Below are 15,821 nucleotides of genomic sequence, written 5' to 3'. Positions count from 1 at the left end.
CATAAAATGAGTGAAGTGAAGACAAAAAGGAAGACCAAGAGAGCGAGGAAACCGAGTGCATTCCTGTCACGGTTGCACGATAATTACTGATTCGTCAGTTATTGAAGACCTGCTCACTGCTTTCATTACCAGGAACAGCCGTTCACTGAAAGTGAGAGAAAGAGAGAGGAGGGGAGTGGAGGAGGCGGGGAGAGAAGAGGTGGGGGTTCGCACAGGATAGCAGGATGAGTAAGGGAGGGGGGGAGGGAGGGGAGGGAGGGAGGGAGGGAGGGAGGGAGGGGAGGGAGGGGAGAGGTTGAGGGAGAGGGGAGAAGAGAGGTTGAGGGAGAGGGGAGAAGAGAGGTTGAGGGAGAGGGGAGAGAGATGCAATATGACTTGCGATTTCAAAACACTTGGGTGAACTGTTGGAAATAGGGAAATATAATGATTATTCTAATTCTATAGTTAGAATATAATAGCGGCAAATTTGAATCCAGTGTTGTTTGACATGACAACAAATGAAAAAGCCCGGGAGGCATTCATAGAATTAGGAATTTGAATACTAATAGGATCTCTATGGAGGCGTTATTGTGACAGGTTAGGAACCAAAGTGTTGGTCAGTGTTTCCCAGGGGAGTGGGACACTATAATCCAGGGGTCTCTAACCGGTTTATCACAGACACTGCAAGCTCCCAGCTACTATATAGTCAACGCAACATTCACATTATCCCACCCCTTGTTAGCCACTGTTGGCTTCAAAAGCCAAACCTAACACAATATCTGCCAAATAATGTCCAGCATTATTACCCGTCTGTCTGTGTGGGAAGAGTTGCAGAGATCGAGGAGAAGTGAATAACGTGCCTATTTGAAAGCTAAGGAAAAAAAGTAGCTTGCGACATGTTTAATTTTTAAAAGTAGCTCTCATGCTAGAAAAGGTTCGGGACACGTGCTATAATGTCTGGCTACATGAAATGTTCTCTCTTACTTCATGTAGCTAGCTAACATTCATGCTTCGCCTGTTCCTCTCGGATTCAGAAGATGCCTTTGCAGAAACAACATGCTGATTTTGGCTACACCAGCACTGGTATAATTTATTATCTAGCTAGCAAGCGATTAGCATTAGCAGCTAACACAATTTTAGCAACAACTTGCTAAGAAAAGACCAACTAGCAGTTTGCTGACAGTAAGATACACAAACTAATAGTATAATTATAGAACGCTTGTGGATTTATTTTAATAAGCAAAGTGGAAAGCAACATCGTTGTCATCAACATATCGTTGCATCTGCTGTATTGACCATGCAGTCTGAAGATTGAACGGTTGCAAATGATCTCGTGGTCCAGCAAAACAACAACTACGCTCCTTGAGTGACAGGGGGCAGGGCTTGGTGAGAGAGACGACTCAAGTATTGGAGTAAACTATCAAAACAGAGCAGTGTATCACATTTAACAAACCAAACATTGAAACACCGTTTTAGAAGATAATGTAAAAACCAAAACCGGTCCGTGCATCAATAACGGGATAATGAAATACAGTAAACCACCCAGCCCTAAGTGAGAGAGAAGTTAAGGCAGGGGGGACAGAGAGAGTTTGAGGGAGGGAGAGAGAAAGATCACTATGAGAAGGGAAGAGTGAGAGAGAGAGTGAGAGTGAGAGAGAAGGCAGTAGGCAACGTGTAAATGCTCGTTCCATAATGCAATTGGAGGGAAAACAAAGTTGTCAAAAGGGCACTGCACATGTAAGATGACAAAAACGAAAATATCCATTAGAAATGTAGAGAGGAGATCTAAAGATGCAACAACTAGCATGGGTTGATAATATGACTAGGAATCTGCCTTTGGCTACTGGACAATGAAAGAAAGTCGATATAAAATAATCGCACGCACGGAAACAGTCTGATTTTGGCTAGGCTCCTTTGAAGCAAGGTAAAACATGCCTCATAATATGTAATAAATCAAACAATTAAAAGATGCACTACGCAGAAATCACCATTTCCTGGTTGCTAAAATTCTAATATTTCAGCTAATTTCAGTTTCTGTGACAAAACAAGCAAGTATAGTGTAGAGAATAATTTCACCATCTAAAACACAGAAATTATTGTACCTTCTAAATCGCAATGAAATATATCTGTTTAATGTACCGATCCTGTGCAGGTGTTGTTACGCGTGGTCTGCCACTGCGAAGACGATCAACTGTCCGTCCTGTCTCCCTGTAGCGCTGTCTTAGGCGTCTCACAGAACGGACATCGCAATTTATTGCCCTGGCCACATCTGCAGTCCTCATGCCTCCTTGCAGCATGCCTAAGGCATGTTCATGCAGATGAGCAGGGACCTTGGGCATCATTCTTTTGGTGTTTTTCAGAGTCAGTAGAAAGGCCTCTTTGGTGTCCATAGTTTTCATAACTGTGACCTTAATTGCCTACCGTCTGTAAGCTGTTTGTGTCTTAACCATTCCACAGGTGCATGTTCATTAATTGTTTATGGTTCATTGAACAAGCATGAGAAACAGTGTTTAAACCCTTTACAATGAAGATCTGAAGTTATTTGGATTTTTACAAATATTTTTTTTGCAGAGTTTATTTTCAGCCGTTTGAAGCTGGTGTGGAAAACTGAAAGTAAGAGCAAAACATAAGAATTGGAGGTATAGAAATAGCGCACATAAAATAGATCTACATCCCTCTTAGAGTTACTTTCAATGAGAATGACAGATCTATAACTCAAATTTCTATGTGAATTTGGTCAGGGTCGCACAAACAGTGACACATTGCAGCTTTAAGTGTATTTTTTCAAAATGCATACTGCCTCCAGCTCATTGCAAAGTGGTGTGTGACGCGCTGATGAAGCCTGCCTTCAGTTGCCGATGAGAGTGCTGTTTGAGACGCTGTAGCAGCATCTCTGTATCTGTATGGTGTACGCGTGTGATAAGATACATAACCAATATACTGTATACACGCACCAATTTAATTCCACTAAATGTAGCAAATTAACCTACATTTTACATTTTAGTCATTTAGCAGAGGCTCTTATCCAGAGCGACTTACAGTAGTGAATGCATACATTTCAATTCCTTTCATACATGTTTTTTTTCTTTCTTCTCCGTACTGGCCCCCCGTGGGAATCGAACCCACAACCCTGGCGTTGCAAACACCATTGCAAACACCATGCTCTACCAACTGAGCCATAGAAACTGATAAGCATGACCATTCAAATGTATTTTAACGCCGCCAAACATACCCCCGTAAAACTGACTATCCTACCGATCCTCGACTTCGGCGATGTAATTTACAAAATAGCTTCCAATACTCTACTCAGCAAAGTGGATGCAGTCTATCACAGTGCCATCCGTTTTGTTACCAAAGCCCCTTATACCACCCACCACTGCGACCTGTGTGGTCAGGTCGGCTGGCCCTCGCTACATATTCGTCGCCAGACCCACTGGCTCCAGGTCATCTATAAATCTATGCTAGGTAAAGCCCCACCTTATCTCAGTTCACTGGTCACGATAACAACACCCACCCCTGCACGTGCTCCAGCAGGTATACAGTGGGGCAAAAGTATTTAGTCAGCCACCAATTGTGCAAGTTCTCCCACTTAAAAAGAGAGAGGCCTGTAATTTTCATCATAGGTACACGTCAATAATGACAGACAAAATGAGAAAGAAAACGAAGAAAATCACATTGTAGGATTTTTAATGAATTTATTTGCAAATTATGGTGGAAAATAAGTATTTGGTCAATAAAAAAAGTTTCTCAATACTTTGTTACTGTATATACCCTTTGTTGGCAATGACACAGGTCAAACGTTTTCTGTAAGTCTTCACAAGGTTTTCACACACTGTTGCTGGTATTTTGGCCCATTCCTCCATGCAGATCTCCTCTAGAGCAGTGATGTTTTGGGGCTGTCGCTGGGCAACACGGACTTTCAACTCCCTCCAAAGATTTTCTATGGGGTTGAGATCTGGAGACTGGCTAGGCCACTCCCGGACCTTGAAATGCTTCTTACGAAGCCACTCCTTCGTTGCCCGGGCGGTGTGTTTGGGATCATTGTCATGCTGAAAGACCCAGCCACGTTTTATCTTCAATGCCCTTGCTGATGGAAGGAGGTTTTCACTCAAAATCTCACGATACATGGCCCCATTCAATCTTTCCTTTACACGGATCAGTCGTCCTGGTCCCTTTGCAGAAAAACAGCCCCAAAGCATGATGTTTCCACCCCCATGCTTCACAGTAGGTATGGTGTTCTTTGGATGCAACTCAGCATTCTTTTTCCTCCAAACACGACGAGTTGAGTTTTTACCAAAAAGTTCTATTTTGGTTTCATCTGACATTCTCCCAATCCTCTTCTGGATCATCCAAATGCTCTCTTGCAAACTTCAGACGGGCCTGGACATGTACTGGCTTAAGCAGGGGGACACATCTTGCACTGCAGGATTTGAGTCCCTGGCGGCGTAGTGTGTTACTGATGGTAGGCTTTGTTACTTTGGTCCCAGCTCTCGGCTGGTCATTCACTAGGTCCCCCCGTGTGCTTCTGGGATTTTTGCTCACCGTTCTTGTGATCATTTTGACCCCACGGGGTGAGATCTTGCGTGGAGACCCAGATCGAGGGAGATTATCAGTGGTCTTGTATGTCTTCCATTTCCTAATAATTGCTCCCACAGTTGATTTCTTCAAACCAAGCTGCTTACCTATTGCAGATTCAGTCTTCCCAGCCTGGTGCAGCTCTACAATTTTGTTTCTGGTGTCCTTTGACAGTTCTTTGGTCTTGGCCATAGTGGAGTTTGGAGTGTGACTGTTTGAGGTTGTGGACAGGTGTCTTTTATACTGATAACAAGTTCAAACAAGTGCCATTAATACAGGTAACGAGTGGAGGACAGAAGAGCCTCTTAAAGAAGAAGTTACAGGTCTGTGAGAGCCAGAAATCTTGCTTGTTTGTAGGTGACCAAATACTTATTTTCCACCATAATTTGCAAATAAATTCATTAAAAATCCTACAATGTGATTTTCTGGAATTTTTTTTCTCATTTTGTCTGTCATAGTTGACGTGTACCTATGATGAAAATTACAGGCCTCTCTCATCTTTAAGTGGGAGAACTTACACAATTGGTGGCTGACTAAATACTTTTTTGCCCCACTATCTCACTGGTCATCCCCAAAGCCAACACCTCCTTTGGCCACCTTTCCTTCCAGTTCTCTGCTGCCAACTACTGGAACGAATTGCAAAAATCGCTGAAGCTGGAGACTTATATTTCCTTCACTAACTTTAAACATCAGCTATCTGAGCAGCTAACTGATCACTGCAGTGTACGCAGCCCAACTGTAAATAGTGCATCCAATCTACCTACCTCATCCCCATACTGGTTTTATTTACTTTTCTGCTGTTTTGCACACCAGTATTTCTACTTGCACATCACACAACTGCACATCTATCACTCCAGTGTTAATTTGCTAAACTGTAACTACTTCGCTACTATGGCCTATTTATTGCCTTACCTCCTCACGCCATTTGCACACACTGTATATAAACTTGCTTTTTTCTATTGTGTTATTGACTGTACGCTTGTTTATTCCATGTGTAACTCTGTGTTGTTGTTTGTGTCGCACTGCTTTGCTTTATCTTGGCCAGGTAGCAGTTGTAAATGAGAACTTGTTCTCAACTTGCCTACCTGATTGAATAAAGGTGAAATAAAATAAAAATAAAACATTTCATCAATAAATAGACTAATAAACATTATTTAGCAACAGGATTTTTCTCTTCTTCTCCCGGACAATTGTTGCCAATTTTATTTATCGGCTATTCTAACTTTATTATTTTGGGGCCAAAAGCCGGCTATTACCGACTAACGGAAAACCCTGGTGTGTGTTAGCGTGTGTGTGTGTGTGTGTGTGTGTGTAGCGTGTGCGTTTCCAACCTGGTCTGTGTAGTCCTGGGGGAAGCTCCACCGCACCGTAGGATCTGGAGGTAATTGACAGACAGCATTAATCAGCGGTGAGAAACACAGCCTTCGCAGCGCTGCCTCAGAGCACATACATATTAATGAGAGGGGTGGGGGCAAGGGTGGCTGCCGCCAGTCAGCACACACACATTCAGATAGTAACACACACACACACACACACACACACACACAGCAGTTAGCGAACACTGTGGAGAGACGGAGGATGCGGGTCTCCAATATGCTAATGTGTCTCCTCCATGTAGATATGATGTGATATTATACCCCACATCATCCCTGCTTGGGCGTGTGGAAGTCAGACCTGCACCTACAGTAATTTACAACACATCCTGCCCCCCGTGTGTTTGTCGTAGATGGAGAGAGAATTGGCAGTGATGAATTATGTTGGTGCAAAGGGCTCACGGTTGTCTCTGTATTCATTTCTAAACATTAAGTAACACTGCCATGCATTTTAAGACACGTGAACATCTAGAATCCACAGCAAGTGGAGTGATTTTTGTTATTCCGCTTGTGTAATAATAACAAAAATCATTCCATCATCTCCATTACTAGCAATTACCCAAGTAATCCTATGCAACAATACGTCAGTACTATCTAGCAGATGTGGTAATTAGGCCTACAGTGTTACCACAGAGTGGCCTAGACCAAGCAACAATATGACAGAGATCATGGCAAAGGAATAGTCCCAAAAGTGTCAAACCCACCCCACAGTTAGCCAGCTCAAGCTCTTCGAAAAGGACTGGAAAGTAAACAAATACTATTTCTACCACCAGGTCCACGTTCAGTAGCCAAACGTTGTTGAACGTTGTAGACAGAAATTAATAGAGCCGATGTGATTCCTTGTTCTACATGTCAGAGAGGCATGTTTGGGCTACATAGCATATTTCTCTGAACGTTTCAAAACGTTGCGTCCTGCTGAACGTTCCCCAGGTCTATCGTAAAGTCTACATGAGGAAGAGTTCACGGACGTAGTGTCACTATCAAAGAGGCTTCTGGTAAACATTGTTTCCACAGTGATAGAGTTCCGAAGTCCAGACCACAACTCCAGAAATAGCCTTAATCTGGATCCGGGAAACTGGGCCAGTGGGCTAAGAAAATGTTATTTTAGATTTAGAATTTCAACAGCCGGCATGTTGGCACCAAGTTTCATTCTGGGAGACTAAATTGTAATCTCCCTCTCACAAGGACACAGACACACATCATAAACAGACCACATTTCTCACCCGTGAAGACAAACAGGCAAAAGGAGCAAACAGACAGAATCAAAGTTGCCTTCCATAATCCTGTTGGATGTTTTCACAGGCCTCCTCTAAAAAGGCCCAGACAAAGACACTCTCTGCTCCCCTAGAGGACTCCATCCCAAAATACACCCACCATCCCTCCACCCTTTCAGCCTGCCACCACAAATACATAAACCCCTTCATCCCTAAACATGCACTCCTCCACCCCCTCTTGCTGAGCCACCAGGGCAATGTTATGCTGTTTTTATGGGTGAGAGGATAGGAACCCCTACCACACAGAGAGAGAAAGAATGAAGTGTCTCCATCTTTCCACTCTCTCTCCTGACTGGAACTCTCCCCAACTCCCTTCCCTCTGTCCTCTCTCTCCTGACTGGAACTCTCCCCAACTCCCTTCCCTCTGTCCTCTCTCTCCTGACTGGAACTCTCCCCAACTCCCTTCCCTCTGTCCTCTCTCCCCTGACTGGAACGCTCAACTCCCTTCCCTCTGTCCTCTCTCTCCTGACTGGAACTCTCTCCCCTGACTGGAACTCTCCCCAACTCCCTTCCCTCATCTTTATTTCCCTCTCCCTTTCTCTGCCTTCTACTCACTCTTATCCCCAACTCCGCTCCCTCTGTCCTCTCTCTCTCTCTCCTCCTCCTCTCCCCAACTCCCCCATCACTCCATTTGCTCTCTCCCTAAACTCCCCCATCACTCCTTTTGCTCTCTCCCTAAACTCCTCCACTCTCGCCCTCACTCCCTCTCCCTTGCTCCTCACTCCACCTCACTACTTAAGGTGAAGCTTAGGGAGGTTAAGGTGAAGCTTAGGGAGGTTAAGGAGAAGCTTAGGGAGGTTAAGGTGAAGCTTAGGGAGGTTAAGGTGAAGTTTACAGAGGGTTAAGGTGAAGTTTACAGAGGGTTAAGGTGAAGTTTACGGAGGGTTAAGGGGAAGTTTACGGAGGTTTAAGGGGAAGTTTAGGAGGGTTAAGGTGAAGGTGAGGGGGGGTGAAGGTGAAGGTGAGGGGGGGTTAAGGTGAAGGTGAGGCTAAGGTGAAGGTGAGGGGTGGTTAAGGTGAAGGTGTGGCTCAGTTGGTAGAGCATGGTGTTTGCAACGCCAGCATGGCGTGTGCAACGCCAGGGTTGTGGGTTCGATTCCCACGGGGGGCCAGTACAAAAAAAAATACAAAGAAAATAAATGCATAAAATGAAATGTATGTATTCACTACTGTAATAAGAGCGTCTGCTAAATGACTAAAATGTATGTAAGGTAAAGGTGAGGGTGGGTTAAGGTGAAGGTGAGGGGGGGTTAAGGTGAAGGTGAGGGGGGTTAAGGTGAAGGTTGTGGAGGGTTAAGGTGAAGGTTAGGAGGGTTCAGGTGAAAGTTAGGGGGGTTAAGGTGAAGGTTGCTGTATACATGAAAACACCAACTGTCCTGGAACATATCCATTCACACCAGTAGAAAACATCCCCACTTCCTCCCATCCACTGACTCCCATCCACTGACTCCCATCCACTGACAACATGTTGGCTTTGACAGTGAGAGTGACAAGGAGAAAGCAGTGAGTGACTCACACCTAGTCCTTCTTTCTCCTGTGGGTGAGTGTGTGTTAATTTATCCCTGTGGGCTTCAAGCATGGCTAATCTGGGACAGGCAACGTGCAGAGAGGCAACACGCGGTCAGCCCCCCAGCAGTCCAGACAACCAGCAGCAACCTGCAGCCAGGGTCAGTGGCAAATCAATGTTTGAACATTCCACCGACGCTGGTCTTTAAAAGTCGAAATGCAGTGCTTTGATATGGGATGAGAGGGGGGCAGGGGGGCTAATAGGTAAATGATTGAGGGAGACAGTGGGTGTGTGTGTGTATGTATCTGAGAGAGAGAAAGTAAATAAGTAAAATAAATAGCAGCCCATTCCCCTTCGACACCACCTACCACCACTTCAGAGTAAATATGAAAGCAACGAGCGGATGGACACATACAGTTGAAGTTGGAAGTTTACATACACCTCAGCCAAATACATTTCAACTCAGTTTTTCACAATTCCTGACATTTAATCCTAGTAACAATTCGCTGTCTTAGGTCAGTTACGATCACCACCTTATTTTAAGAATGTGAAATGTCAGAATAATAGTAGAAAGATTTATTTCAGCTTTTATTTCTTCATCACATTCCCAGTGGGTCAGAAGTTTACGATACACTCAATTAGTATTTGGTAGCATTACCTTTAAATTGTTTAACTTGCATCAAACGTTTTGGGTAGCCTTCCACAAGCTTCCCACAATAAGTTGGGTGAATTATGGCCCATTCCTCCAACAGAGCTGGTGTAACTGAGTCAGGTTTGTAGACCTCCTTGCTCGCACATGCTTTTTCAGTTCTGCCCACAAATTTTCTATGGGATTGAGGTCAGGGCTTTGTGATGGCCACTCCAATACCTTGACTTTGTGGTCCTTAAGCCATTTTACCACAACTTTGGAAGTATGCTTGGGGTCATTGTCCATTTGGAAGACCCATGTGTGACCAAGCTTTAACTTCCTGACTGATGTCTTGAGATGTTGCTTCAATATATCCAGATTTCCTACCTCATGATGCCATCTATTTTGTGAAGTGCACCAGTCCCTCCTGCAGCAAAGCACCCCCACAACATGATGCTGCCACCACGGTGCTTCACGGTTGGGATGGTGTTCTTTGGCTTGCAATCCTCCCCCTTTTTCCTCCAAACATAACGATGGTCATAATGGCCAAACAGTTCTATTTTTGTTTCATCAGACCAGAAGACATTTTTCAAAAAAGTACGATCTTTGTCCCCATGTGCAGTTGCAAACCGTAGTCTGGCTTTTTTTATGGCGGTTTTGGAGCAGTGGCTTCTTCCTTGCTGAGCGGCCTTTCAGGTTATGTTGATATAGGACTCGTTTTACTGTGGATATAGATACTTTGTACCTGTTTCCTCCAGCATCTTCACAAGGTCCTTTGCTGTTGTTCTGGGATTGATTTGCACTTTTCACACCAAAGTACGTTCATCTCCAGGAGACAGAACGCATCTCCTTCCTGAGCGGTATGACGGCTGTGTGGTCCCATGGTGTTTATACTTGCATACTATTGTGTGTACAGATGAACGTGGTACCTTCAGGTATTTGGAAATTGCGACCAAGGATGAACCAGACTTGTGGAGGTCTACAACTTTTTTTTCCTGAGATCTTGACTGATTTATTTGGATTTTTCCATGATGTCTAGCAAAGAGGCACCGAGTTTGAAGGTAGGCCTTGAAATACATCCATAGGTACACCTCCAACCTCAAATGATGTCAATTAGCCTATCAGAAGCTTCTAAAGCCATGACATCATTTTCTGGAATTTTCCAAGCTGTTTAAAGGCACAGTCAACTTAGTGCATGTAAACTTCTGACCCACTGGAATTGTGATACAGTGAATTATAAGTGAAATAATCTGTCTGTAAACAATTGTTGGAAAAATGACTTGTGTCATGCACAAAGTAGATGTCCTAACCGACTTGCCAAAACTATAGTTTGTTAACAAGAAATTTGTGGAGTGGTTGAAAAACAAGTTTTAATGACTCCAACCTAAGTGTATGTGAACTTCCCACTTCACCTGTAGATGTCAACTATTAAGTGGAAAACAAATGAGTGTTAAATAGACAACATTTAGCCAATAAGAGAGAGTCAAACAGACAACATTTAGCCAATAAGAGTGTGTCAGATTGACAACATTTAGCCAATAAGAGTTGGCACCAAATCGTCACCTTTCACCTTCTCATTAAGACTCTACGTGATGTCGGCCACGTCTCTATGTTAGCCACACAGCATCAGGTTTAAAAATAGAGTGGTGTCAAACCACATCACACGGGCACACACACACGGGCACACACACACACACACACACACACACACACACACACACACACACACACACACACACACACACACACACACACACACACACACACACACACACACACACACACACACACACACACACACACACACACACACACACACACAGAGAGAGAGAGGGAGAGACCGGAGATTCTCACATTTTTACTACCGATTCACAAACAGTATTATTAAACGTTTATAAATAAGCTACTTAAAGGCCTAAACCTATTGTTACACGTGTTACCAATAACTCATCTCTAAATTAGTTGGCACACATTTGCTCACAGCGCAGGAAGAATGTTTCATTGTTGATTTTTGCCTAATCCCAGAAACAACTGGATAGCAGTTAGATTGAATAGGAGCCCTGCTCGTTAAGAGAGGGGCCAGATTCCATATGGAGAGCAGCAGTTCTCTTGTCAGAAGAAAAAGGTTGAACCCGGTCAGCATCCCTTCTCCTCGACACCCACAGCAAGATGAAGGGCCTTGTGACGCCTGCCTCTCCTTGTTCCTCATTTCTCCCTCTCTTTTCCTTTCTCCCCCTCTCTCCTTCTTGGCCAGGGGTTAAACTACTGCACTCTAACCTCGCTTTGGCAATCACTTCTTTCTCTCTCTCCCCCCCACTCACCCTCCCTCTCTCTCTTTTATCTTTAAGAGATTTATTTCACCGTATGTAGTGGTCCGGATTAGGGCCTCGGGCCTGTATGGCCTGAGGATAAAGACATTGTCTTAGCAGACGCTAAGTAACTGACTGAGGAGGTAGCGACCGGCCGGGAGGAAGCTGCCGCTACTTAACATCCACAATGGCTGATCGGGCCGCAGGGGCCGCAGGGGCCTGCTTCAGAGACCGTCTAGACTTTGAGCCAGCTAGTCAAGGAACTGCAGGAGAAAATCCCATCAGCCACTGGAGTGAAAGTTAACTAAGGTAACCTGCTGTGAACCTGATGACGATGTCAAACCAACATATGGCCCCAAATGTCTATTGTTGGAACGAAGAGTTTTCTTCCTACTGAAGGAGTAAAGAGGTGAGAGGGGGTTAGGAGCCTAAAGGAAGGAGGAATAACTGGTCATGGCTTTACTTCTGGATCACTAGCCTTATTCTGTTCAGGAGGAGCCCTACCCCCAGAACTCACAATTAAAAAGAAGTAAGCAGATTAAGTGGCATCTTTCAACTGGCACTGAATGAGAACACTCAGACGTTTACAACGTGTTCTTCTCCCCTCTTTCCCCGCTCCCATCTCACACAGCCAATGGCATTACATTTCATGCTGACTTAGTAGGCAATGGGGCCAAGAAAGGAAAAACTTCTCACCGATGATATGGTCCTTAAATTTACTAGCGGTGATCGGTCACACTGTGTTAGTGGCTGATTGGGTAAAAATAGGGCCTTGGCCAATGTACTGTGTGTGTATCCTGAAGAAGCCTCTCAGCTGCACCCTTTTGGGGGGGAAAACACCACAGTTGGCATTCCTGCTGAAGGTACTTTATGGTTTGTGCAGAGACTAACTATACAGGCTACATATATACAAGTAGGGCCTGGGGATTCTCCCATTTTACATCTGTCGAGACAGACACAGAGACAGAGAGAGACAGAGAGAGACAGAGAGAGACAGAGAGAGACAGAGAGAGACAGAGAGCAAACGAGGGAGCGAGCGAGAGAGAAGTGCGTCTCCAGGCTAGTTGGGAAGCAACCCAATTTCACAGCTTCACGACTGAGCGGAGCAGCATATGGACGCTGGCGAGCTCTGTGACAGGCTCCGCTCTGCGTTCGTATCACAACATAACAACACTGGTGTTCCCAGTCAGCCTCCATACTGGTCCAACATTATGTCAAACACTGGCTACGCCTCAGCGAGTCAGCTAGCGCTGCCTTCCTCCACACTACGTGTTGGTGTATGGGGGCTATAAAAAGAATGCTTGCTGTCATTGATATCTCAAGTCATATGAACTGACTTCCTCTCTCTCCACAATCAAAGACTGTCTTCGACTCCTACATTGTGATATGAATTCTAAGTTCCAAGTATCAAACGTACAAGGACAACATTCTAGTTCTAGAATACAGGCGATGGGTTAGGGATGCACGATATGGGTAAAAATCTAATTGTGATTTCTTTCTTTTTTTTAACGAAAATACTGTGATTGCGATTTGACATGCATTATATATCAAAATACTTGGGTGAACTGTTGGAATCATAGACATAGAAATAGAATGACTTATATTAAGACACAAAGTGGAAAGCAGCATGTCCTTGTCTGGAACAACCATTTGACCTAACAGAACAGCAAGGAGGAGTTACTGTGTTAATTGAGTTACAGGGGGCGGAGCTATAAAAAGTAAACTACAAAAACGAACGTTACACACCTCTGAGATGCATTTCAAAACATTGCATATGGTATGGATCTCTTGCAATGTGGATAGTGTACATGTTAATATTGCATATGGTATGGATCTCTTGCAATGTGGATAGTGTACATGTTAATATTGCATATGGTATGGATCTCCTGCAATGTGGATAGTGTACATGTTAATATTGCATATGGATCTCTTGCAATGTGGATAGTGTACATGTTAATATTGCAATATCAATGTGAATTTGATTTTACTGTGCAGCTCTAGGTTCCAGATTATAGGCCTAACTAGATGCTTGTAGAACATTCTAGATGAAGAGTCTGTGCTCGGTGAGCATTCCACCTCAGGTCTGGGTGAAAAAGATGCACTGGAACAGATATACTTCAGGTAATCACACATTTCTCCCCATATGGTGCAACCATCTGCCTCAGTTTAAAAACAGTGCCTGTGAAAAACTAAAATACACATAAAGACATGAGGATTAGCCTACCACAGATAACCTGCTTAGAGGGGGAGTAGGTACAAGCTGTACCTAACCACTGACCTAGGGTCAGATACAGGTCACTGCCTTAATGGTTAAGGTTAGGGCGTTTGGGGGGAGATGGGTAGATTAGGGGGAAAAGTCTACCTTGAGCCTTGAATTTTCTAGCCGTTTTGACAGCCCTCTATTCTCCCATCCATGGTGTGTAAAGGATGTATCTCCCTCCGTGACATGTAGGGTAATCACAGCCTAGAGTACTGTACATATGGCGCCCAGAGGCTGCTAGCTGCTGATGATGACAGAGTAAAGCTTTGCCTTTGGCGTCTACACGCTGGTGCCGTCATACTGTAGCAGGGATCTGACGTTCACACGAGAAGCATGTCAGACAGCTATCAATCTCTACTGGAAAGACACCACCACCGCTGCTGCCGCTGCTGCAAGGGTTGAATGCAGGCACTAGGCAACATGATACTGTTGCTATGGAGAGGAGATGGACAAACCTGCAGTGTTTCTCTTTCTAATACCTTCTCTCGTAGATAGATGGACTTCACTATTTAGCTTCAGTTGCACCACACCTCACTATTTTTTCAGTTCAAGTGAAAATGTTTCTCAGCTCTGGTTGTTAGTGTAGGCTACTTCATGGAAAACACTAAACCTGGATGTATTTTGCAGCTTTTTTTGTCATTAAAAGGTATCCGTTTTCACTGAGGCTAGTCAGGCTACACTGAGCAGCACACACTCATTCTTTAGTTATCCTGCCTCAGTCAGCATCAACAACATTGATTCATGTAAACAAAACTATGAGTAAGAGATGACTTGGTCCTACCATGACACAAGGACCTTAGGGAGAGATGACTTGGTATAACACGACACAAGGACCTTAGGGAGAGATGACTTGGTATAACACGACACAAGGACCTTAGGGAGAGATGACTTGGTATAACACGACACAAGGACCTTAGGGAGAGATGACTTGGCCTACCATGACACACGGACCTTAGGGAGAGATGAATTGGTCCTACCATGACACAAGGACCTTAGGGAAAGATGACTTGGTATAACACGACACAAGGACTTTAGAGAGAGATGACTTGGCCAAGGTTGAATGCAGCCAACCAGTGTATTCACTAGCCTATTGTCGTGTTGCGGTCATCACAGCAATCCTCTCTACTAGCCAGTGACTGAGAAAATACATAATAGTTTTCTTCCCTTACCTTGAAAACTAGACAGGAACTAGATCAATGTCTTGAGGGATTATGACAATGAAGGAAGAGGAAAATGGGGAGGTGGATCTGAACACACTAGCATACTTAAACAATGACAACACTGCATATATGCTAATTCCCTATGATACTCAGAGAAACAGAACACCCCTGAACCAATCAGTTGAGAGAATGACGCAGCATGTGTGATCACAAATTAGTCACATGATGAGTGATGACAAATAGCACGGCTCGTCCCTCATAATGACAACCATTGGCTGTGACCTACATTCTGTGGTGAAAAATGGGCTGCATCCCAAATAAGGGGCGATAGTCCCCATCTAAACGACAGCATATTCCCAGTAAGCATATGTACCCAGGACGTCAGTGTAAAAGGGAGGGTTGCTGGCTGGCAGAGGAACAGTACAGTCCCCAGAGGAGATACTGTATGGAGTGGTTAAAGAGATGCCAGACAGGAAAGGCTACAGGTTTATTTCTCATGGCATGGTTTTGATTCAAATATTTATGATGGGGGGGGGGAACTGGTTCGGGAACAAACAGAACAGAAAACCAGATTTCTTTTTTAGAGGAACAGAATTAGAACCGAGAATGAAAGTGATCTATACTGTTCCGTAACAGAACCATTATTTTTAAAAGCCCTCACTGTCACTCAGAAACGTATTCCAGTGTCTGCCCGCCTGCATTCTGTCCGCCTGTCTGCCTGCGTGCCTGCTTGTCTGCCTGCTAAAAATATTTGCT

The 15,821-nt window shown here is 44.2% G+C and overlaps 1 protein-coding gene across 1 annotated transcript in view; it reads right to left on the bottom strand.

The window, feature by feature from the left end:
- LOC106560563 (DENN domain-containing protein 1B) overlaps positions 1–15,821 on the bottom strand; it is a 238,530-nt gene that overhangs the window by 200,808 nt on the left and 21,901 nt on the right. The window contains exon 3 of the mRNA XM_082956608.1: positions 5,886–5,929. Coding sequence (XP_082812734.1) covers positions 5,886–5,929 — 44 coding nt within the window. The remainder of the gene's footprint in view (positions 1–5,885; positions 5,930–15,821) is intronic.

Source organism: Salmo salar, chromosome 10 (genome assembly GCF_965601325.2).
Source record: "Salmo salar chromosome 10, fSalSal1, whole genome shotgun sequence".
Taxonomy (NCBI): Eukaryota; Metazoa; Chordata; class Actinopteri; order Salmoniformes; family Salmonidae; genus Salmo; species Salmo salar.
The sequence above is the reverse complement of the archived record's forward strand: the minus strand, read 5'-3'. Positions and strand labels throughout refer to the sequence as shown.